General features: G+C 35.4%; 1 protein-coding gene across 1 annotated transcript in view; it reads left to right on the forward strand.

The window, feature by feature from the left end:
* LRP1B (LDL receptor related protein 1B) overlaps positions 1-25,971 on the forward strand; it is a gene marked incomplete at both ends in the record, with an annotated part of 773,038 nt that overhangs the window by 698,953 nt on the left and 48,114 nt on the right. The window contains 14 exons of the mRNA XM_082483434.1: positions 1,718-1,824; positions 2,464-2,593; positions 3,610-3,716; positions 4,637-4,769; positions 7,834-7,956; positions 8,490-8,612; positions 8,872-9,009; positions 9,510-9,644; positions 10,646-10,765; positions 13,103-13,344; positions 19,312-19,535; positions 19,798-19,904; positions 23,151-23,267; positions 25,587-25,760. Of these exons, the coding sequence (XP_082339560.1) occupies positions 1,718-1,824; positions 2,464-2,593; positions 3,610-3,716; positions 4,637-4,769; positions 7,834-7,956; positions 8,490-8,612; positions 8,872-9,009; positions 9,510-9,644; positions 10,646-10,765; positions 13,103-13,344; positions 19,312-19,535; positions 19,798-19,904; positions 23,151-23,267; positions 25,587-25,760 (1,980 nt within the window). The remainder of the gene's footprint in view (positions 1-1,717; positions 1,825-2,463; positions 2,594-3,609; positions 3,717-4,636; positions 4,770-7,833; positions 7,957-8,489; positions 8,613-8,871; positions 9,010-9,509; positions 9,645-10,645; positions 10,766-13,102; positions 13,345-19,311; positions 19,536-19,797; positions 19,905-23,150; positions 23,268-25,586; positions 25,761-25,971) is intronic.

Consider the following 25,971-nt stretch of genomic DNA (forward strand, 5'->3'; position numbering starts at 1 on the left):
TTTAGCTTAGATCTGTGCCACTCACATCTTTTATATTCTCATGCTGGTATTTACAAAATTCTTCTCAATGGGAAGTCTCAAACTTTGTGTTTGCTTTCCTTGATCACTATGGTATGTTTTTCAAAAGCATTCGTGCTTCCACCTTCCATAACTAGCTAAAGGACCCTTTAGCATTGCCCAACCCATTATTGTCCATTGCTACTGTCAGTTCTCAGTCTCTCCTCTTTCTTTTTTACCCTTCCTCCATTGATTTAGTCACTCTCATTTAGCATTTGCCTCAACTCTTTTCCCATCTCTCTGTTGAGAAGGTCTTAATTAATCCTTATTCTTGATTTTACATTATTTACATAATGCAACGTTTACTGTGATGGAAGTAATCCCACAAATAATCCTTGTTTGCTTTTACAGGCCTGCTTTCCCAAAGCTCTGACTGGCAAAGTCTAAATTGCATGTAGAGACTTGCTTAAATTCTCCTCAACCCCCACTACTTATCTACCTTTGTCCAAAGCCCAGACATGAAGTTCATTTTTTCCAACGTCTTTTGTAATGGTCCTCATTTTCAGGAGGAAAGCACGCAGTGTTCTGCTGGGGGGATCTTCCACACTGGTCCCCCTTTGCCAGTGTTTTCGTGGTAGCAGCAGCAGCGAAAACGCAGAGCTGTGCAGACAGTGAAGTAAAGAGGCCGAAACAGCCAGTCTCACCTATGCGGGATTACTGCATCACTCCCTGCAGCCTGCTTCTCCTGTTTGCTTTGCCTGTGCCTTGAGTTAATTTTATGTCTACTCTTCCCCTCCAGTAATGACTTTGGACCTCCCTGTCTTTTGTTTCTTCCCAGGGAGTAGAACAACATACCCGTTTATCACAAAATATCCCACCTACCTTCCAACCTTTACTGTTTCCTATCCATCTGTAAGCTCCTTAGATTCTTTTTATCTAACATCTCCCTTCTGTCTCCCTGAAATGACTTGAAAACTCCATCTTTATCCTTACCATTCTTTTTCCTTTTCTGTGTTTTCTAACGAATTGACAGTAGTGTTTTTTTTTATGAAAGCATACTGTCCGTTGGCTTTAGCAACTGGCTGTATTCTCATTCTGTTGATATCTCTCCAACAATTTTGTCAGTATTTAAGTCAGTGGATTATTGTTATGCTTCCTCCCATACTTCATTTCTGGAAAACGGATTTTACTTGCAGCTCCAAACCTTGCCTCTTGGGCATTCCATTGACCATCTCAATACTGTACCCCTGAAAGCTTAGCACAGGGGAAGCTGAATCGACACACACGTATATGCTAAAAGATATGTGATAAATGGTATGTGATTGCGTGATGGAAAGTCAAAGATCTGGTTAGTTCTAATTACATTGGATATTGACAGGTGCAAAATGAATTTCTAGTCTGGGTACATATCTCGCAAAACCTGTAATAACATACATGCATTGAAATAAAAAATATTTATATAGTCAGCATCACATAATTTTCCAAAGAAATTTGATAGAACTGAAATGAAAGTATTTTCATTACTATCTTACTAAATGTAAATGAAATTTAGTTATAAAATGTTATGAAAAGAAGTCCTACAGAAAAAAAATCCTTACAGTTTGCAAGTGAGTGGTTTTGACTTTGTTATAGTCATTCATTGAGTGATTCGGGTGTTTTCTGTATAAAATCCCTTATGGAAATGCTAATAAACCTAGGGTTCTTACTCTTCTTTATTCAGAGCCTCAAACGTGCACTTTGAAAGACTTTCTTTGTGCAAATGGAGACTGTGTTTCAGCAAGATTCTGGTGTGATGGAGACTATGACTGTGCAGACGGCTCAGATGAGGTAGGCTTCTGCCAGGAAAAATAGTTCTTTAGAAAATAAATAGTTTTGTATTGTTGGAAAATGGATTCCCACGTATGAATATTTTAAAAAGCAGCAATGGGAATTCTACTCATGAATCCATATATGCGAATATCTCTACTAAATTAAAACTAAACTTAGTGAAATAGTTATCCTAAAAAGAGAACATGCAAATAAAATCAGGTTTAACAATAGTCTACATCTCTTTGTCCCACCAATGATCTTCACCTCTTTCCATCCTGGAAATGTTTTGTCCTGGTTGGGGAACCACTCCTTCTATGCACAGCAGTGGTTTGCTTTGTGGGCTTTTTTGAGAAGACAGTGTAGACTGTTTGCTGTGTAGCAGAAGCTCCCTGGCTGATGCTTTGCTGTTCTGTTCTTTCCTGCACCTCTTGTCCCTTCTCCTTTCCTGCCAGTGCGGGACCTCAGGTGCTTCCCACCTACTTAGAGGGTGCAAGCCACCTTTTGTGATTTGTATCTACGAATATATTGTTTCACAAGGCGTTACTGCATGTCATTGTGTGGAGGAGTATAGGCTGTAACTTCTGTGATCAGCTCTGTATTTACCAATGTTTATATTAAACCCTTGATCTCGTATATATGTTGTTTCTATTGTACCAGAGGTATTGTGAAACAGGCTGTTCGAGAGATCAGTTCCAGTGTTCCAATGGTCAGTGCATATCAGCGAAATGGAAATGTGATGGTCACGAAGACTGCAAACTTGGGGATGACGAGAAGAATTGTGAACCAGGTATTGTTTTCAATAATGCTGAGAAATGAAATGAAGCAAGGGATAAATCAGAATGAAACAAGGACAAAATAAATCATCAAATAGAGATTCCTTGGGCACTAGAAGTAGGGAGGGATGCAAAGAAATATGAAATACTTGAAATACTTTTGAATATACGTCATTATGTCTTCCTACTCGTATTTTGAAACACCCCTTATGTACAGCTATGCAATATGAGGCTTGTTGGGGGAATGGTATTTCATTTAATTATATTGAAATGTAATTTGATAATGTATACTCAGCATATAAAATTCTGCTCTGAAACCTGCAGTAATATTTGGCATGTTACTAAAGTGTCTCTGGGGATTATTTGCTTTGTGGTGTTCATTTCAAGTTTACTAGTCATTATGCAAAGGTTTTCTCTAGCAAATTATTATTTTTCTTGTTACTGTTTTATTTCCTTTCTGCTGTATTGGAAAATACCATTGTTTATTTTTGCAGGAATTTTCCTAAATTTTTATAAGTTTTGTCTCCATGGGTGCAACTGATAGAAGCCTGTGACAAAACACCCCTGATTTACAATTTGACAAAAATATCTACCTACATTTTAAATAAAACTAATATGTATTTATTTTGATTGTAATAATGTATACTTTCTAAACCCATGGCTTCTTCTAGATTTAGCTTATTTAATTATTTAATTAGCTAAACCATAAGCCCATTTTTTAATATACTCATTCTATGAATATGCATATGTGCGTAGGAACCATTGTTACCAAGCATAAGAAAAACACAAAAAGAAGTTTCTCAGTGATAAAACACAAATATCCTTTCACTGTCATTATAAAATTTACTTAGGATGCAACAATCCAGTTTTGTCAAATATTTCATTGTAGTTTACCAACGTTCGGAAAAGCTCTGGTCAGCTACAAATCCGCGTTTGCTCCCTATGTTAACCAGATGAAAACATTAAATTATAAAGCAACTTATTTATAAATTGTCTTTTTCTTAATGCTAAAATATGTGTTTGTAACCAGCATCTCCAACCTGCTCTTCAAGCGAGTACGTGTGTGCAAGTGGAGGCTGTATCTCGGCATCTTTGAAATGTAACGGAGAGTATGACTGCGCTGATGGATCTGATGAGGTAGCTGACAAATTTCCATTGATTTCCCCCTCTTTCAGTTGTCTGACATGAAATTTGTTAACAGTTTTAGATCTGAAAAGAATTAAAAGGGAAAATGTTTAGGGTTTTTTTTGTATCCATTGAGTATCAGATAACTTAGCCCCATGATTTTGGTTCCCTGGTAATTACACTGCATTATGTTTGTTTGCTCTGTGGCCACCTTTTGGAGTAGACATATTTGTTTTCCCTAAGTCAAAACCTGAGGTGGATCTGGAGGAGTTTGCTTCAGGGACGGCTCTGTACTGGCCGCGTGGACGAGTTTGTCTCACATTTGGTTTCCTCTGTCCTCTAGATTCACCTAACACAATCCTAGCAGGCACCTCACCCGCTGTGGGCCTTCGTGCCATGCTCTTCCTACATGTTGCACTGATGATATCTTTCTAAAAAATTACCGCCTTCATAAACAAATTCCAGAAAAGAGACCAGAAATCACTGCTGTTATTTCTCAGAGCCATAAAGGTGCCAGTGAGAGTATGAAGGATGCTTTAGCCAAATGCTACATACTGCAGGTGAAGACAATCCACTCTGGAGGTTTCTAGTGCTGATCAATATGAACCAGTTCACACTAACTGGCCTCATGTCATCAGGGCCATTTCTTGTAGGGCAGTTGACTTCAGAAATGTAAATGTAGCCGTTGTTTCCATTGCTAATACTAAGCAACGTAAAGAAGTAAAATCAGAACATTTATAACATGTGGTTACAATTTCACTTCGACTTTAGCAACTATTTAAATTGCACGTTCCATTGTCAGGCACAACTTTATTGTATGAAATACATAGGGCAATAAAAACCAGCGGTGGTGAATTCTGTTAGGTTTGTATTTAAGTATGTTGTTGTTTTGCTCATCCATTCATACTTAGTTCATATCTGTATTCACACAGATGGATTGTGTAACGGAATGTAAAGAAGATCAGTTTCGATGCAAAAATAAGGCCTACTGTATCCCTGTCAGATGGCTTTGTGATGGAATCCATGACTGTGTGGATGGCAGTGATGAAGAAAACTGTGACCAAGGCGAGAGACACTTCTCTTTTTAATAGGCTGACTTTGTTGGGTTTTGGATGAACAGACGTAAGTCAGTGGTACCCTGCCCATTCCTAGCGCTGAAATGAAAACTCTGTGACCTCATTTGACAAAGACAGTATAGCAACTTCACAAGTGATTTTCAGGACGAAGCCAAACTTACGTTGTTTATAACACAGCTCATTGTTCCTTCTTTCTTTTTCCTTCCCCAAGGACCAAAAGGTTGTGTTATTACTGGAAGCATATTCTGTCTCATCAGAGAAATCGGTAATAAGTCCAGTTAATTTACAGTTTTATAGGCAACAATAAATTACAAAGCCATGCAATATAATGAAAAATTGCTAAATAAGTAATCTTAAGACCCCAGTTTTCTATTTATTTCCATGGAGATGAAATGTTGCAACTAACCAGAACCCGTAAAACCACATTTTGAATTCTCGCTCTCCTCAGAGAGCAGAACTATGCACATAAATTGATTCTCATGAAGCTAAACACTAGGCTCAGACTTTCATGCTTATGATTAAGCATCCAAATATGTTTTTGAGAAATACATCTGTTGATTTAATTCTCGTAGTTGCTGCTGGGTTTTTTTAACCAGACCTTGCTTCAGCTACCAGGCAGCAGCAGTGTAACTCTGTACAAAATTCTTAGTAAGTGTAGTATTTAAAAAAATTTGACAAACACAGAACTACTCACTCAAATTAAGAATTTTTTTTAAAAAGCAAAATTTTACCGGGCGTTTTGTCAGCTTCTTCCAGATGTTTCTTCTTTTCTTTAAAGTGAGTAGTTCTGTGTGTGTCGTCTACAATCACATGATGTGTGTAACTTCAAAAGCATAATGCAGTACAATAAGAAGTAACAAGAATCAGAGATGAAGCAAGCAATTATGGAGTAAAATACCCTTCCCTTATTTTGTTGTAAGTCTATTAAGCAACACTTACCACTAGTAAAAAAAAAAAAAAGGAGTTATATGGGATGATTGACCAGAAAGTGAAGAAAACGGGAAGAGTGTTCCAGAGATGTTTAGATGCAAAGGGAAGAAACGTCACATTTGGAAGCATTGAAGAATGGATTATTTTAAAAAGACTGAGATAACAAAGTTTTAAAAAAACTTCTAGTCCATTTTAAAACTGTTTTTAAAATGTCTGGACTGTATCTCTTTAAAACCAATGAAGCATAACTAAGTAGTAAAGCGCTTATTTTATCTGAAGCCCACATTATTCTTTGGATAGCATAATGGGGCTTCTGTGAACTGCAAATTGCTTATAATGCAATAAGAAGTCTTTTGCCTAGTTGGTTATTGCTATAATACTTTGTATTTATGTCACAATTATGATTTCTGTTATAGAAATCTATTCTATAAAGGAATTACGACAGGCAGAGCAATCACATGAAACAAATGCCAGTTTATCTCACTGATAACTAATTTTTTTCCTCTTTGGAAATGCAGCAAACACAAATGGAGTTTTATTCGACAGCATTCTAAAACAATCTCCATAATATTTATCTGTAGCCCACTGTGCATATTTATAAACATAGCTCTTTTTGGTCTTATTATACAACTAGAATTATGGTTTTATTGTGATTACACACACAATTATTTATATTTATGTCTTTCATCATGAAGAATACTTGAATTTTATATATTTTTCCTTGGATGATAACAAAAAATATTTCTGTTAATGTTCAGAAGTTATATTTGCAATGGGAGTGAATTGTATCTGATAACATAGTGTGAGAGTTCTCAACATCCTGTTACACGGTGGGTACTTCATATAAATTAATTTTCTGGAAAAAAAAATTAAACCATTCTGCACCCTTTATAGCGAAAGAAAGGCTTCTTTTGATTTTAATGGGGTGTGAACAGGGCACTGAATGAACACGTAAAAAGCCACTGGGGCCTGATCTAACTGTTAGCATGGTGGTGCACTGAGGTAAGCAACAGTGAGAGTTTTGGCGTTATCATATAAAACTTCATTTTTTCCTTTCTGCAGGTACACAGCTTTATTTCTTTTATACTCTACTCCTCTCAGGAAACTGAGAATCCAGTTACTATAAAAATGTGTTATATAGAAAATTAATTTCAAGAAGTTTCTGTAACCTTGTTGATTGGTGATGGTAAAATTTAGTCACAATTTTGAAACAAAATGCCTTCTTACTGCTATGCATATTAAAACTGAATCTAACCTGAACCAACTTTTCAAGCTTGAGCACTCCATCTTAAAACATTTTCTCTTGCCCTCTGTTCCATTTTGTTAGATGATTCAGAGTTCAGTCAATAATGAAGTTACACAGAGGAATTTATTCTTGCTGCATTCTGTGTTCAGTAACTATCCTAATGAGACATTTCAGGAGTTACAAAAAAGAAGACGCTGTTCGAGGTCACCTGGTCTTATCTGCTCTGTGCCTACATGGCTAGATCTTCCTTAATTCCAGAGTTTATAGCTGATGGGGACGTTACAAGCCTGGCCAAGCTTATTACTCATCAGTAGACAACGCGTGGCTCAGAGAGTGGGAGTAGGAATAGGTGGAGGATCAGAGAGTCACATGAAACAAAACTGGACTGAAGTGGCCGTTCACAAGTTTGACCGTATTTCTGTCTTCTGGTTTGTACCGTTCTCTGATAGCACAAGTTACTGATGGTACTCAGCCAGGCCTTTTCTGAAAGGCAGCATCACCGAAGGAAGTTACAGACAGAAAGATAGTTAAATCATCTCCTGGCTAAATGCGAGGGGAACATGCCGAGCTGGTGAGTCATCGGTGTCTGTCTTTGCTGACTGCCCTTTCTAGTCAGGCCAGATAGGTAATTCCCAGCTAAAAGCCATGAAAAGAAAGTGAAAGAAGTATATGGTCAAGGAAGAGATTTTTAAAAGAGTATTTCTCTCTCCCTCTCCAACCCTTTCATTTGAGATTTGTTCATTAAATTATGCTACATGTGTCATTCTCTGCAGATATTTCGTGATAAGTGGTTGTACTGGGTTTATCGAGAATTGACGTTCTTTCTTTTGTCTTTCTCTTTTCCTGGGGTTTTTCTGTCTTCTTTTTATCCTCCCAGGGGGAAATATATGTAGAGCTGATGAATTTTTGTGCAACAATTCCCTCTGCAAACTACATTTTTGGGTTTGTGATGGCGAGGATGACTGTGGAGATAACTCTGATGAAGTTGCTGAAATGTGTGGTAAGACATTACATTTTTAAGTACTTTTCATGTCGTGAAGCAGAAATGTCATGTAACATACATGAATATATAAGGATACATGCATCTAAGTTTACTTTTAGAAGATTAGCTTGAAATGTGGGATATAGTTTGTTGTTATGGCTATTCATGTAATTTCAGGTAAGATTTTGGTGAGAAATTAATCTTTTTGTAGGAAATGCACAGATGGGAAAAAGTTAATTCTACATTGAAATATTGATCATCATTAAACTTTCTACTTCCTTTGTTTTATTTCTCTCATATTTACTGATTCTCAGAAAGAAGTGTAATTACCCTTATCAAACAAAATAATTTCGTTCCCTAAATTAATAACTTATACTGTAAACATCATTGAAGCATTATTCCATTAGGTACCAGAAGTTAAAATCAAGTACCATTCATATGTCAAGTACAACAGTGTTCCCATGCCTCCTTATTGCTTTGACAAAGAGACATTAAAGAAGGTTCAATACAAGCTGGCTAATAGCTGCTTCTTTTTTTTAATTTAATAACAGTAAAGTTTCCATGCCCTCCAACAAGGCCGTACAGATGTAGAAACAACAGGGTTTGTCTGCGACCTGAGCAGATTTGCAACGAGGTTGATGACTGTGGTGATAACTCGGATGAAGATCACTGCGGTAGGTGATAATTACCTTTCAAGGCATTCAGATCAAAGAGAGCAACTTGAAGGCAAACTTTGCTACAGAGATCTGCTTGTCCTTCAGTAAAGCTTAACTGGAAGTTAGTAGATCAGAATTTGAAATTGAAAGAAATTAAGCTTGAAATAATTTCCAGTTACTTAATGCTTCATGGTCATTCCCATTTGTATGTGTCGAAAATAATCTAAGTATCTTAAATACTGATTTTTTCTTCTCTTATTAATTTGTAATTATATAGATAAAATCACATATAAAGCAAGACCGTGTAAAAAAGATGAGTTTGCTTGTAATGATAAGAAATGTATTCCAATGGAGCTACAGTGCGATTGGTTTGATGACTGTGGAGATGGTTCAGATGAGCAAGACTGCAAAATAAGTGAGTTTGGCTGACAAGATACATTTTCGTGATTGTAGCAGAAACGAAATAATTAACTGGGACTTTCATCCATGCAAAACCTACTCAACACAGAAGCTAATTAAAATTAAAGTTATTTTTTTTTTTAGTTAAAAAAAGTTAATGCTATTTGACATACCACAAAAGGAAGGCAAATTTTATATCAGTTCAGGTTGCAGTAGTTTTTAGAGTAGTTCTTGGGGTTTTGAAGTAGTTTAGTTTTAAGTTGATTGTATTTTATTTCATATTTGCAACAAAATAAATTTTACTATTTAATTCTTGATAGGAAATGAAATATCTCAATTAAATACTGTCAATTTATACATATGTAGGTAAACAGTGTTTGATAAATTTGTGTAAAATTTACCGGGTATTCTTTTAACACAAAGATAAATTTGTTATTTGTTGTTTTTATTTTAGACCTCATTTTTACAGTTAAAACAAATCTACAGTGGTTTTTTAGGCATTTTTTTTATGTTTAGGTGTCACTGAATATACATGTGATGATAATGTGAATCCTTGTGGAGATGACGCATACTGTAATCAAACAAAAACATCTTTACTGTGTCAGTGTAAACCTGGGTTTCAGAGAAACAAGAGGAATAGACAATGTGAAGGTACAGATCTTTCCGTCATCCTTTGCTGTAAAGTACTAAAAGTCAACTGCATTGTCAATTTTCTGTGCTGCAGAAGGAGATGCATATCACACACTTTTATCTGCAGAGTAAAAACTGGTTCATGGCAATGGGATTAAGAAATCAAGAATAGAAACTGAAAGGATTTACAGGATCTAGATTTATGCATTTTACCTGGAGAGGTTATCAAAGATTAACGTTGGTGGTGAATGTCAAAAAGTTCAGGTCGGACCATTGAATGGTTTTATAAATTAAGGGGTAAATGGGTGATTTAAGGTCTAGTTTAACTGAGCAATTGGGATCGGTATTTAAGTTGGTATACGAGAATATTTCGAGATACTTTAAATAACAAAGATGCATAAAACAAATTGAAATGAAAGTAAACAGATTGAAAGTAAAATTCCTCAGAAAATGTAGTCTTAATATATATGATGCCACACTGGTCAGAAAAAAAGACATAGTTGTTATAATGAGAGAGTTGATCAGAAAGATAAGATAAATCTCCCTTTCCAAACAACGGGTTGTGAATTTATTTTCTTACTGGTGAGCAGTTACTTACAGAAGAAGTGGAGATCACTCCAATGTGACTATCAAAGTGAATATATACTTCCATACAAAAACATCATTGTTTGGCTCTTAAGAAAAAGGAGCTTTTCCAGTAAGGGATAACCATGTAGTTTTGACTGTACCAGAGATAGGCATGTTGGAGACAATCGTAACAGACATTTTCATTCTCAAAGTTGATTTCAAGCTCTAATGATAATAGGTTGGTATAGGAAGGATGGAGAAATAAGATTAAAAAAAAAAAATCTTTCGGAGATATAGATAGTGATAATTGCAGGAGGCTTCTTTTTACTGTTGCAATATATACCAATGTTTGCAAGTTCCTTCTGTTCATCTGCTTTGTTCCATGATTTTTAGAACACGTTAAATAATAGTGCATTAAACAATAGGTATGTCAATTACAATTCTTTTCCTCATAGATATCAATGAGTGTATGGTATTTGGTGCCTGTTCCCAACACTGCAATAATATTAAGGGGTCGTACAAATGTGCATGTGAGAAAAATTATAAGGAGAGGAATAACAGCTGCATAGCAAAAGGTAAGGCTATAAAAATCAAAATAGAGAGACTCTACTAAATCATTTGTTATGTACATGGTTGGTAACGCTAATGTGTTGCATATACAATTTATTTTTAGATAAATATTTCTTGAATAGTGCACAGAAATAATTCCCCAAACCACTCAGATTTACCTTTCATTTCGGTAAGCAGTAAATTCTTATCACTTCCGTGTAAATGAACATGCTTAATATGAAAGTCGATTTCCAGCTCCAGCTTTCTCTATTTACAGAAAGACACACAAATAAGAAAAACAGAGATTATATATTAGCAAGCTTGTAAGCATTCTGGTGAAGCTTTAGAAGGTAGAGAAGAAGAATCAACTCTTTCATAGAAACTTGTTTTAGAACTTGAGGAATAAGTTAACTCGTATTTGGAGTTATGTTTTGCTTTGTCTTACTGAGAAATCTTACAGAAGTCATTTAGGTGGAGTTTTTATAAGTATAGTCACCTAAGAATATACTCATATAAATTGGCTGCCTAGATCATGCTCCAGTGAAGATAAAGAAATATGCACACATAGACTTTATTTGTGTCTTTCCCAAAGCAGAGGTATTGTGCAGAGGTATTGCACAAAATTGAGGTAGTAGTTAAATCAGGTTATTATGTAACTTTTAAATCATTTTATAAATGAAACAAGCAATAATCTGGCTGCCTGAGTAAAGTTAACATAATCTTTATGGATCTGTCTCTGAATAACTGAAAGTGTGATCATAGCATCTCACCTGCCATTTGGTGAAATTTTGGTGTGAATTTGGTTTATCCCTACACTTGGAGTCTTCAGTGCAGAAGGAGTGTTGAAGTTAGAAGATGGGGCTCCTTACAGATCTCTGTCCATATCTGATGTATGATGGTGAGCAATACCTGCTCTGAACCTTTTGGCCAGTAAGCACATGTTGCGGACCTACGTCTTAGAACCACAATAAATTGTATCACGTTAATTCCAATTCTTCTTTCTTTGTAGCACACCAGTGAGTGATGTAGGTACACCCATGCTGAGTGGTTAGATGGTGGCAGTCAGGTTTCTTACATGCTTTCGTCACGTTTTCTTGAAGCAAGCTTACCATGGGAAGATCAGATTAATGAGTCATTAATGAGTAATTTCCTCTATACATAATGTGGACTCTATCAGGATTCAGCATCATTGCCTATTACTGAAGAAGCAGTCAGATTATGACATGCAAACAAACAAGGTTACTAATTGAGGGTAGTGGCTTGTTGTTCTAGAAACACAGACATAATTCTGGGGGCTTATAACTTAAAAATCTGGGAATCATTATCCTACATGTGAATTTTTTCACAAGCTTCATTTCCATTGTAATACAGTTAATGTTTCCCTCTTTCCCTCATTGGTACTTGCTTTAATGGAACTCCTCTTTCTTCTTGTATTTAGCAGGAGTGAGGGAACAAATGGGTTTTGATATTTCATACTCATAAGGAGGAAATGTGTTGGACAGACTTTATTATAAGTTGATTCTCTATGGATAAATGCGAAATAAAATGGAAAACTAAAAAACTGAAATGCATTCTAATGTATCCAGCAAATTTGAGATTTGAGACAGCATTTTCTTATGAATAACGTACTTTACAACATCTGAATCAAGATGGTAACTAGGTATCCATAAATGCCACCCATTCACAGGTATCCATAAATGTTCACTATCTGAAATGAGGAGATATAAGACACAACTGCACATGTTCTGTAGCAGCTTTGGGCCAGTTTTCTCATGTTGCAGTCAATTGCAAAACTTCACTGCCTTCACTAAAGATAGGATCATTTCATTTCTAATTTCCGATGAAGCAATTTAAAATAATGCTTATTGGCAACTTTGTGTTCCTTTAATATATACATTTAGGACCCTGTAAACACAACGTGCATATAAAAATACGTAGTTTAAAATAGAAATATATACATTATTAATAATGATGTAAATATCAATTATTGATTTATATTAATTTATATTTATCTTTATATAAATTGATTGTGTAAAAATACGGGCTTAATGCATAATATCTCTATTTTTGTATACTGCTTAAAGTGTTCCAATTCTTATATTACATACTCCATAAAATATAGTGTCAGATGTCACAGCGTCAGCTTGGAGAGCATTGAAGTAATATATATTGGTATCAGAGTATGAAGAGTTGCATTTGTTGCCCAGAGTTGTGAGTGTTTTTGCAGTCTTCAACAATCGGAAAATGATTTTAACATAAGAAATTATATCAGATAAACACCTAAAAGCTACTTGAGTGAAAAACACTGATTTTTGCATTCGTTGACATTTACCTTATTTTTGTTTCATTATAATAATCCCTAGGCTCTGAAGATCAAGTTCTCTATGTTGCTAATGACACTGACATCCTGGGTTTTGCATATCCATTCAACTACAGCGATGTTCATCAGCAAATATCACATATTGAGCATAATTCAAGGATAACTGGAATGGATGCTTATTTTCAAGGGGACATGATAGTTTGGAGTACTCAATTTAATCCAGGAGGGATTTTCTACAGAAAACTTCACGACAGAGAGAGAAGGCAAAGTAACAGTGGCTTGATAGTAAGTGATCAAAATCAAAGATTACATGATACAAATTTCTTTTGATTTACTTTTCTGCTCTGATTGCCTGTCATAACGAGTGCTAATTTAGTAAATTAAAATGTCTATCTGAGAATGATTTTATTCAACTGGTATTTATGTCTACTAATGCCTTTTCATTCAAGACTCTGGCAGACTCGGTCAAGTCTCTAAGAGAAGACAACTATAGTATTTAAAAAAAATTTCTACATAGAAATAACCAGTGTGTTAGAGGCTTGGAAAGATTGTATACTGTCAAGATCTTTTATTTTAAGAGAGAAAAGAGAGGATATAATAGACATATATAAGCAACAGATGGTTTAAAGGCAGGCATGAATTTCAAATCCTTGGAAAACAGAAAATGTCGAAAGGCCAAAGAGGAGTTTGATTTCTGTAGTGACCATATAAACAATATCGGCAAAGCTATGACAAACATTTAAGAATTAGAACAAGTGTATGGTAGTTCTGCACTTTACAACAGAAATGTGGATTTTTATAACCTAGGGTAATTTCAAGTGCTCTTTACTTGAAAATAAAATAAATGCAGGTTGATACTTATTTTGCATAATATATTTCTACAAAATTCTCAAGGAAGTGTTAGTGCTGAACTGAAGATAACAATGTGATCTTTACATCGGTGTTTCTATAATGCTCTAAGTTTAGATTTTTATGTTTTTTTTTTTACTTTCTATTAAATGTGATGGCAGAGGAGAGGTTTTAGATTTTTCTTGGCCAGTAATAACTCAGGTTAGAAATAACATCTGCCTGGCTGTTTCCTTAAACTTAGGAGGGGTAACAGGGGTGACCTTACATCACATGAATGCTTTTAAATACCCAGTAGAATAAACAGCAGTAGCAACAGTAGACTAATCGCAGAATGGTTGGGGTTGGAAGGGACCTTCAGAGATCATCCAGTCCAACCCCCAAAGCAGGGTCATCTACAGCAGGTTGCGCAGGAAAGCATCCAAGTGGGTTTTGAATATCTCCAGAGAAGGAGAGTCCACAACCTCTCTGGGCAGCCTGTGCCAGTGCTCCGCCACCCCCAAAGTAAAGAAGTTTTTCCTCATGTTGAGACAATTTCCAGTTTGTGCCCGTTGCCCCTTCTCCTGTCACTAGGAATCACTGAAAAGAGTGTGGCCCCATCCTCTTGACACCCACCCTGATAAGTATTGATGAGATCCCCTCTCAGACTTCTCCAGGCTAAGCAGACCCAGGTCTCTCAGCCTTTCTTCATACGAGAGGTGCTCCATTCCCTTGATCATCTTTGTAGCCTTCCGCTGGAGTCTCTCCAGTAGTTCCCCGTCTAAGTACCTTTCATCCATGGATATTTCCTTTGCACATGAATTGCATTCCTGACCTTTGATGCCAGCGGTGCAAGAAGCCTGGGGGGGTAGACACGGTGGCCACTGAAGATACCTCGTGTCTGTGATGGCATATATATGGGAAGAGTGGTTTAAAACCAACCTTTCCACCTGCCCAGCTGAAGAGGGTCTCAATTTTGTTGACAGAAAGTGTTTGTAAAGTAGATCTAAAGTAGAAAATTATTCCTAGCATTTCTAGTAAGTCAGGTACGTCATTTGAGTTCCGGGGAAAGATACTCAGAGAAACTATGTAGTGAACATGTGGAGTAATTCTGCTGTGACATTTTTCTCTTTTAAATGTGGCAGATACCTGATAGGCCCATTTCTGTATTGAGTTCATTATTAGAAAGTAACAAACTTGTAAAGTCTTGTGAAATTCAAGTGCTGGGGGTTTTTGTTGTTATTTTTTTATTTTATTTCTTTTTGGTTAATATGTAGGTGCCTTCTGCAAGGATAAGTGCAGTCTGCTGACCCACGGTCTCTCTAATGGATCTACACTTTCTTACAGGTCCATAAAACTGAAAATAAGCTTCCGTGAGACTTCATCGTCCAGGGGTTGAAATTTTCATAGCTGATTTGACATTGTCTCCCTGTTTAAACTAATAAAGATAAAATGTTCTTAGAAGTGCTGTTATTTTTTCTGAAGTACTGAAATACTTTTTGCTTTTTGTATCGGTGTTTCACCATTCTGCAAGAACACTTTCTAGTCACTTCCTCTTAATTTTTTCAATAATTTTGAATTATGGTTTTCTTTATACACCATTTCCCCCTGTCTCTTCAGTGCAGGTAGGTGCTCATGAAGATGCTTGGTCCAAGCCATACAAAGCTTTTTTACTAATCTACACGTGGAAAATTCACAGACTGAATCTGAATATATCTTGGACACATTTCATTTATATTTGTGAAACATTTACTTCTCATTGTGCTGAACTATTCAGAATATTTTCCCAGCATTATCTCATTAATACTCAATGTTATTGCCTTATATATAACTGATCAGTAGGTTAATTGGTTTTATAGTGTTGCTTTAATATTGTCACTTAAATTTGGTTTTGAAAAGCTTGAGAATTCCTTAATTTTAACCCAAGTTTTTTAATGGATAAGTTTTCAAAGGTTATATTATAACTTTTAAATCTAGACTTTGATATGTAAATCAGGACAGTAAGCTTGAACAAAGTCACCTGCATTTGCAGGTAATTACATTAATGCAAAAAACCATCTCAACTGCAATTGCTCCATGGAATTAGCATATCAAGAGCCTTCCTCAGAGAATAGCTCTAAGTATCTCTTACATTTTTCTGTGAAAAGAGGTTTAAGCTTGCTACAAATTGAAGCTTTAAAGGCAATAGTAAATATCAACTCTTTAGAGTTTATCGAGAGATGCAGAAGAGGATGGCATTCCGAGCAGGTTAAGATGGTATAAGTGAATTGGTGATAACTGGTACAGCTGTTCACTGGCATAATCCTTGGAGAGAGATGTGTAAGTTATTTGAGGTAAATATTCAACACAGAGTGACTTGCCACTTGCGCTGTTTTTCCTGGAAGAGGACACAAAGCTGAACATTAAAATAATTGTACCATATAATAGGAAGAAAAACATAGGGTTTGTAATGTATCCCGTCAGTACATTAGCACCTTGCTCCGGCCCCGCTGCTGTGAGAGCTTAACAAGGACCTTTAACTGCTCTTGTGATATATCCACGTATATACTCTCAACGTTTGCCCCAGGGCAATTCAGCACCTCAGTGTGAATGGAAACAATTTCTAGACTTAGGAGACCTTCTCTTTCTGCAAGCAGCTGGTTGGGATTTTTAAATGATCAAACTTATGTAATGCAAATGGTGTTTTGGTGAACCATCGCACCTTCTGGGCCGCTCCTCTGTCGAGGAAAATTTTCTGTTTCCACGAGCAGAAGTCTAAAAGTTTTCTAGTATTAGTGTTCCTCATTTATTTTTTTCTGTTCTAATACTATATCATGAGATAATATATTTTTTTATTTAGGATATTTTAAGCAACAATAAATCGTTGGTTTACTTTATTCCACAGCAATGCCATACCAAAATCATCTGTAAAGTAAACAGAAGAAAACATTGCTTTACATGTGCTTATGTTATAAATTAGATTTGTAATTTAATCTTCCTGTGTTAATATGCTAAGTGTTGCAAGGTGATGGGTTCCTGCTGCACGTGTAACATATTGTCTCCAGTCAAAACTCAACTCTAGGCGTTGACAATTTTTCTGTAATTTACCATTATATCAAACTGGTTTCCAAATCCAAGCTGTTACTGCAGTTTCTTTTTTTTATTTCTTTGTTTTTCTTTATTTTTTTTACAATAGGCAGTAGTTCTGATAAAAAGTCATCAAGCTGTCATGGGCTGTAGTTGTGCGGAGACTACCATAGTACTAAAGGCGATTAGGCTTCAAACCTCAATTTTTCTAATAAGTTGTAGTACATTGTATTTAGCATCAAAGTGGGCTAAAATGACTGTAGAAAATATTAATGTGATTTTGTTCCTGTATTTTCATCCTTATTCTGCCTGCAAAAATCATTCTTTAAAATTAACGTAATCCAAATACGCTATTAGGTAAAAGCTCATTTACAGTAATTTTCCTAGACAGTATCAGAAGACGCATAAGACATCAGCAATATGATGTATCTAGGCTGAAACTTAATGAACACAACTGAGAATTACACAGCCATCGCATCAGCTAGTGGTTTTTATTCCCCTTTTTTGATCTCTTGTACCAGGTGGCTGCTTTCTACTTCTTCTGGTTATTTCCTTGTTCATTTGATCCTTAATACGCACCCCAACATTACTGGAATTTCACTTCTGTATAGTTAAGATGAATGGGAAAGGGTCAAGTTAGTGAGCAACCCAACCTCGTTCCAGAATCTTTTTAGGACGTCCCCTTTGTCTCTTCTGCTTCTACTCCCAGCTTCTTGGGAACCAGTGAGAGGCTTCTTGACACAGGCACCTGAATATTACCCAGAATTAAAAGGAGTTTGGATTAAAAGTACAATTAGGCTTATCTGCAAATACCCACATTTTTGGGTATCTTGTCCTTTACGTGAATGTTCCTTGGATAATGTAAAAAAAAAAAAAAAAAAAAAAAAAAGAGGTTGTTGCGTGCAAATGTTATGTTTCTTGGAAAAAAAAAAAGTTTATCTTTTGTGGTATTTCTGGAAGTGTATGCTGCCTGTATCATCATTTCATAACAAAGAATTACAATACATTATTTCATTTAACTTGAAAAAAATCACTGTGACCCTGTTTTTAAAGAAATGTTTTGTAAATGTGATGATTGATTTTTCTGCTTTAATACTCATCTGAATAGAAAGTCAGGGTTCTGAGTGTCTTTTGGACATGCATTCTATGACATTTTTGCAGAATTAAAGGTTTATGAAGAATGAACTATCTAAATTCACCCTTGCAGTCCTATTATTTCACCTAGAGAATGGAATGACCTTTATTTTATGATGAAAATAGTCTACAAATGTCTTGCGGTATTAGGGAACTCTGACACCTGAGGAAAACAAGTTATTTTAGGATTTTCTTTCCTGATTTTTAGTTATGCAGCTTAGTAGCACTCCATTACTGCAATTGTCAAGGAACAGACTTTTTTGTTCATAATTTGACTTGATGTTATTATAGGTAAACAGGCAAACAATTGCATCTGTATTTAGCTCATGTGGGTCTTGAATTTTTTCTGATATACTGCAATCATGTTAGAAATAGTTGGGTAGTCCTAGTTTAGAGATATTTCTCCTCTCTGCAGGAGTTCTAGTAAACTTTAGAGAAACTTGTTCATATGTATCTCCTACTTGCAATATCAATTTCTATCCTTAGGACCATTTTTTTAGGATCTAGGCCTTAATGGTAACGGTGAAGTCATGACAGAGATACTACAGTTTATAATGTTAAATTTATAATCAGTCAAGCCTCTTTTACACGTTAAGCTGGGTATTGTACTAACTCTAGTTTGGTTGGTTGGTGGAACACAGGAACAGTTCACAGCAAGGGAAGAGAAAATTTTAAAATTTCCTTACAATTGCATACTAGTATTGGTCAGAATACAGAGGTAATTTTACGCAATTTTCTAAATGCAGTGATTTTATTGATCCTTAGCAGACTGCTGAGCAGCAGTATCCCAAGGTGGTCTCGAGCACCATTTTCACTGAGGGATTTGGCATGACAAATCAGACCATAGTTCTGCATGGAATATAACAGCTGTATAATCTTAATTCTTCCTTTTCCTTTCCTTCTGAATTACAGTCTGCAACAATTATTTGCTTCAGTATCAATAGTTGAAGTAGTTGATGCCTAAGTGCCTTTGTCTTAATGTAGGTAGCCTTAGACTTGAGTTTTGAACCATCGAGTTGTTCTGCATGGAATGGAACTGTTAGCAGATCACTTAGAGCTCATCACCTACAGGTGGAATTTATGTCATTCCAATGCAGTGTTTTTAAATATTTCACCATATTAAAGGTAAAAGTTCCCTAACTGTAAAAAGTTACATAAATCTGTGTCTATGCAGCTGCTGGGAAAGATCATTTCCATAAATCTGACTTTAACATCTGTTCCTTTTAGTGTCCAGAATTCAAAAGACCTAGGGGCATTGCTGTTGACTGGGTGGCTGGAAATATTTACTGGACTGATCATTCCAGAATGCATTGGTTCAGCTACTATACAACTCATTGGACTAGTCTGAGGTACTCCATCAACGTAGGTCAACTGAACGGACCTAACTGTACAAGACTCCTTACAAGCATGGCGGGAGAACCGTATGCAATTGCTGTAAATCCTAAAAAGGGGTACGTATGTTTCAACGTTACTCTGTTTTGGAAATTCAATCAAAAATGCAAAATAGAGTAACAGAAATAAAATGATGTCTACAAATGTCTAAACTTTTCCAAATCATTTACTGAGCTTTCCTGCTCAATTTACCTGTGTATAAATCAGGATCGGTTATCTCCCATCTTTCAGGTAGGTAGGAAAGTTCACAATAATTTGATATTGGTGAAGTGTTTTGAGGTTCTGTATAGGCATCCAGCTTGTTTATGTTTAATATTTTAGGATGATGTACTGGACAGTTATTGGGGATCGCTCCCACATAGAGGAATCATCTATGGATGGTACTCTGAGAAGGATATTGGTTCAAAAGAATTTACAAAGACCTACAGGTATACAGTTTATCCATTTTTCCTAATTGCATGGTACTTGCTAACTCAGTGCAGATGTGTTGGCTGAATTCCAGTTTTTCAGTTTGCAAAAAAAAAAAAAAAAAAAAAAAACACCACCTTTTAAAAATATGTATTCTGGTTATTCATATGCATAATCAAAATTCTTAGTTCTGTTTTCAAATGACACATCTTAACGCGACTTAAACTTCTGTAACAAAGCTTAACATGATGATTTTACAAAGCAGTACCAAAGGACTATACATAATCAGTTACAGTACAATTTCTTCAATAGCACTGAACAAGCAAAATCAATTAAGGGAACGCCAGTTCGTGGTGAGATACTTTTTTTTTTTTTTTTCAGAATGCAAATGAAATCTCACAGCCTATTCTAGTTACATTCCTGAATACACTGCAAAATAGTATAAAACAAGGTTTAAGTATTCAAAGAAGCAACAACTTAATTATGTCAGTATTTTACAGAACTATCTTGAAGCTTGACAGTAAATGTTGAGATCTTGTGAATTACCATTAAGACTCCATTGGCAGGATAAAAGTAATTTTTATGACAAAGGAAATGATAAATCCGGAATGAAATGTGTCTCTTAAATAGCAGCATCCTGTCTTGAAACCACAAATGATTTGTTCATGACCCATTTTCTCATGCGATATTTGATGTTGCTCCAGGCTTCCAATGATAATTTGTTATTACTGCATTGCAAATTAGGGGTTGTCCAACTTTGGTACTCATATCTATTGAAATTGGCGTCTTTCAAGAGGATGCTATCTGAACGTCTAAGTGTCTCAGAAGCTGCCGCTGTCACAGCAACAAGTTAATAATATCTTAACAGACTGTTAAGTCCCAAGCTAAGGTGGGCTTATGGTCTTGCATATGCAAATTACGCTCATCCCTTAAAGGAAACCCTCTTTCTTTATTGACGTGATTAGGTTGAAATATAGCAACTCAAGAAGTTACATATGTGATAAGGAAAGTTTTGAAGCGAGAAAGCTTATGTTCCTTGGGTAAGAAAGAAGCAGAGTAGTAATAATAACCGAAACACAATAGACTTTTATGTTTATCAGTGTTGTTATGTATTCTTTCCTGAACTTTTTATATAAAACATTGTGAACATATCAGATATAAAAATCTTTAGATTTAATTCAAATTGCTCGATTTGTGCTTTGTTGTCTCTTCTTATCAGTTTGGTTGATTGCCAAGGTCATGTCCTACGGAGCCAGTCACCCCTTCCTTGGTGATTAAAGGGCATTTAAAGCCTTTTTGGTTTTTTGGCCATCAGTATTGGACCAGTGAAATTATTGAATTTTGCAGGTAGTAATGGTATCAAACTTATCTGAAAATGCAGGTAATTAGTTTTTTCCTGACCAGAAGCAGAACTGCAAGAGCTCTTCTTCATAAACATTTTCTTGATATATATTATATATAGAAAAGTTTCATATAAACATTTAACCAGACCTCTGTCTGCGTGTAAGGATGAATAAAATGAAAACTAAGAAAACTAGCAGAATTACTAAAAATCAACAGACTCTACAAAGAGGGGATTTCACAAATACCCTGCCACAGTATTGCATTTTCCTGTCCCTACTGCCTGAAAGCACTTTTGTAGCATCCTTCTGTGCTTTTCTTCTTTTACTTCATGGTAGAAAGTAGATGTTTATGGAGCCTTTTAATTTTTTTGTCAGACATTTCATACAGATCCAAGTCTTTGTAAAGAGAAGTCAAAGGAAGAATCCAAGTTTTTAATATTTCCTCCCAAATGAGACTTTGCTACTATTGTTTAGATGAAGTTTAAGATTTTACTAAACATCAGTGTTCCACTGCTTTTAAATTTATTACTAAATATGCCTTTCCTGTTTCAAGTAAGAGAGAGAGTTTTGAGCATTTGGGCTTGAATTCACAAGATTTACATAAAAATTACTATCACAGGAGCGCTATATGTAAAAACCGAAAATAAGTACTTTTCACTTTGTGTTATCTCTGATACTGTGAAAGATACATCGAGAATGTTATTTATTTATTTATTATTTGATATTTAAATATTCTTACTAAAATGCAAAGAATAATTTAAAGCTGGAGACTGGGGACTGCTTCTAAAATATTCCCCCTTACAGGTACCGTGTATCACACAGAGTTGACACATTGTGATTATCTTTTACCAGAAGTGATTCTCTTTAGCTGTATGCCTGAATACCAGTGTTTCTTTTAAAGAGTTGGGGTTTTTTTTGATGGAGTTGCAAATGTAAACATATTTCATTGGTCTGTGCGAAAGACTTCTTCCACTTCCTCTCATCTATCTGTAGCTGATTAATTTACGACCTTAAGAGGAGAATTTTTGCTGTTATGTATAATTTCTTTTGATGTATTTTTTTCTGACTTACCTACTTGCATAAATAGAAAGAAAAATACTTTTCCCCATTCTTGTTAAAAATACAGCACAACTTCAAAAGCTTAGAATTAAATTATTTTATGGTTCAAATATTTTTTTCAGGCTGAAGCTTTTGACATGACCTAAAACGGCACATTAATCATTTAATCATCCTCTATGAAACACGGACTACTTGGCTTAACTATTTAGTTATTACCCAGAGGTTGGGTAGTCACAATGTTATCTCTCTTCTCAGTTGTACTCGCAGTCACTCCTGTCCTTTCTTTGCATATATAAGTGAATATAGACATCTGTCAATATTGCTGTTTAAGTCTTGTAACACTATTTTAATTAAAATAATCTGATTTTTAGTTCTGTAGTAATTACACGTGAAGCATTGCTCATAACAAAAACCACTCCCACAATTGTATACTTGTGGTAACAGAAGAGGTGAGGAAGACTGAAATTTGAATGCGTTGTTTCTAACTTGTGGTCACACTGTTGCTACTGCTTAGAAATCTATTGACATAATAGATTTTTTTGTTGGTAGAAGAAATTACAGGGTTAGATTCTATATTTAATTCCCACCTGGTATGTATCCCTACCTGCTGAGGATAATGGGTTTGAAAAGGTACTGACCTTGGAAGAGTAAGTTAAAGTAAGTAAAAAACCACGCCTGCCTCAAGGGGAAGGTTTAAGTGGAAGGTGTTATATTTTGTTCTCATTGGTTTCCAGTCATGTTTTTTCATTGTCACCATATATTGTGCTCACAATAATATAAATGATATAAAAATGTACAGTTACATAAAAATACTATTTTTTTTTCAGGTTTTGTATACCTATTTGAACTTTGTTTTCTTTGTAGGTCTCGTAGTTGATCAGTTCAGTCAGCGTTTGTTTTGGGCTGATTTTGAATTATCTGTTATTGGCAGTGTTCTTTTTGATGGTTCCGATTCAGTTGTGTCTGTGAGCACTAAACAAGGTATGGGCAGCTTGTCTATAATGTGATTTCTGTTTTGATTTATTTGGCTGAACTCTCACTATTCAGGGAACCTGTGTAAGCAAAAAAGCAGTCATTACTTTTGTTAGATAACATTTCAGATATTATCTAAACAAATAGATATTTTAGATAATTTTAGCTTTTGGATATTCTGATAAAGTTACTTTAGAGGAGTAAATATTCAGTGATATGCGCAAATGTCTAAGAATGTTACCTAATTATTAGCTTAGGTATTATCAAATACCGTGATTAATATTTATGCTTGGCCTCACTTGGACTTACATAGCGACAAGAGGACCTTGACTAGTTAAAAATTAGACCTGTCTGCATTGCACAGGAATTTTATAGTTTATAGAACAGTTGACCTGAATCAGTTCTGGAAAAAGTAATGGATTTGGCTTTCAGGTCAGTAAGTAATGACAGAATTCTGCTAACAGAATGTGAATGAGGAAAGTTCCTTTTCTAAAGAAAAAGACTCTGGATAAACAACCATTTGTTTTTGTAGAATTGCATGTTGGCTTTTTAACAATTTGACAATATATGTAACAATTTATGAAATTTGGGTGGAAAAGAGAGGACACATTTGAAAAAAAAAATCAAAAATACGAAAGCAGGCTTTTGGGGGAGATTACTTAGTGGGCAATTGGTAGTAGAGTTTCATCAGGATGGTGTTACATCTAGTGCTACTGAGTGTTTCAGCCAATGATCTGGAATTCACCAGAGGGGTCTGGAAGATACTAGGAAAAATCTCCCGTGATCCAAATTGATTTTATTCTGGTTTAATAGCGTTGTATTTCACAATTTGGATCAATATACGTGGAAGCAGTCATCTCAAAAAGGATCACTTTGAGTGCAGGGATCTGACTACAACCTCCTGGAACACTGAACCATACCGTGCCGAAGCCTGACAAAAGATTTCAGAAGCCAGTAACTCCTCCTCATAAGGTTGCCTGCACCTCCTTTGGTTATAGTGTTTCCTGGTGGCCGGGCTGTAATCTATCACAAAATACATACTCGGTGGTTACGCTAGTCCTTGTGGCTGGTACGAAGACCAGCAGAGTATCCTACGTTTGTTTTAATGTGTCTCAATAGTCATTTGTATTTTAAGAATAAACGTGAGGTTATCCTTCAAGAGAAGAAAAGGCACAACGTTGCTACAGAATAAAAGGCATATAAGGTGTTGTCTTTCAAGATATTTTATAGCACAGAAGGGCTATGCTGCACTGTGCCAAACCCAGCGATTCGGGGTTTATAAAGGGGAAAGTGGAATGCAGAGACCTTTTAAATTCCATATGTAACCTTTAATACTGAAATGCAGGATCAGTAATGCAATGTCACCTTTTGTCTCCTGTTGACAGTTTTAGTAACTATGGAAAAATTAGAGAAATAGGACCAAAAGAAAATTGAGAGAGTCTAGAAATTGCTTTACGACGAGAGTAAAAACTTAGAACCATTTAATTAAGCAAGCATAAAATAGTGAATTTGAATTTATAAATCTTTGTATTGAAATAAAGTACTGAGTAGAAATTATTGATAGAGTGGAAAAACAGTAGAAAGAAACTGAATAAATGCAAATGTAATATGAAACCATTTTTAGAGTAAATGGGGATAGTGGTAGGAACAAAGTATCACAAGGAAAGATAGATTCTGCTTCTTTATGGCTTCAAATCAAGAAGAGGTGCATCTCTGGCAAAGAAGTTTTAGTCAGAAGCTACAGGGGAAAAGGTGTGAAATTCTACAGACAGAATCCAACTATGTGGTCTAATTGGCACTCATAGCTCTTAAAAATGAGGAATTGGTAGAGGCTTAGCATGTCATTTTATAATAATTTACTATAATTATGAGTTTAAATAAGTGTCGTATGAAAGCTAGCATTTCAAACATGTTAAGAAGGAACCGAAGAAACATTTCGTCAGAATAGGTTTTTTTATGTACAACAAAATAATCTGTTTCTTTCTTGTCACATTCTTCTAGGTAAACTGTTGCTGCTAAGTACGTTCTAATTAGCTAGCTGTTACTGTGGGATTTCCCTGCTTTTCAGTATTCAACCAGTTTCTGAGGCTGAATTGGGTGGAGAGCTAATATAAAGCTAGAGATTTCAGTTGCTTGTAGTATGGGAAGAGTTCCTTCTAAGAAGATGCTTTTTAAAAGGCGAACTGTCTGGGTGCAAAACAAGCTATCTGAAAAAGAATAGTTTTGGGTGGTAGTTGCAATAATGCAATTTAAGTTATTATTAAAACAATGTTGTTTATTATTTGCATATGGATATATATATGTATTAATTATTATTTTTTATTTTAGGTTTACTGCATCCACATAGAATTGACATTTTTGAGGATTACATATATGGAGCAGGTCCTAAAAATGGTGCATTTAGAGTACACAAATTTGGCAGGAGCCTCGTAGAATATCTAAGTGTGGATGTTGATAAAGCAAAAAGTGCCTTGATTTTTCACCGCTACAAACAAATGGACTGTGAGTAAGCATAATTACTTTACACTCAATATTGAGCAAGTTCACCTCAGGGGGAAAAGAATGTGACCGAGTTATACAAATATCAAACAGAGCCTGATTGTACAAACTGAAAATAGATTTAGTCATTTTCTTTATATAAGTTTAATTTAGATTTTTTGATGCATTTTCTCTCCTTGGGAAAGACATTGGACAAACGCTTGCCATGTGTACC

This window comes from Vanellus vanellus (assembly GCF_965231255.1).
Source record: "Vanellus vanellus genome assembly, chromosome: 5".
Classification (NCBI taxonomy): Eukaryota; Metazoa; Chordata; class Aves; order Charadriiformes; family Charadriidae; genus Vanellus; species Vanellus vanellus.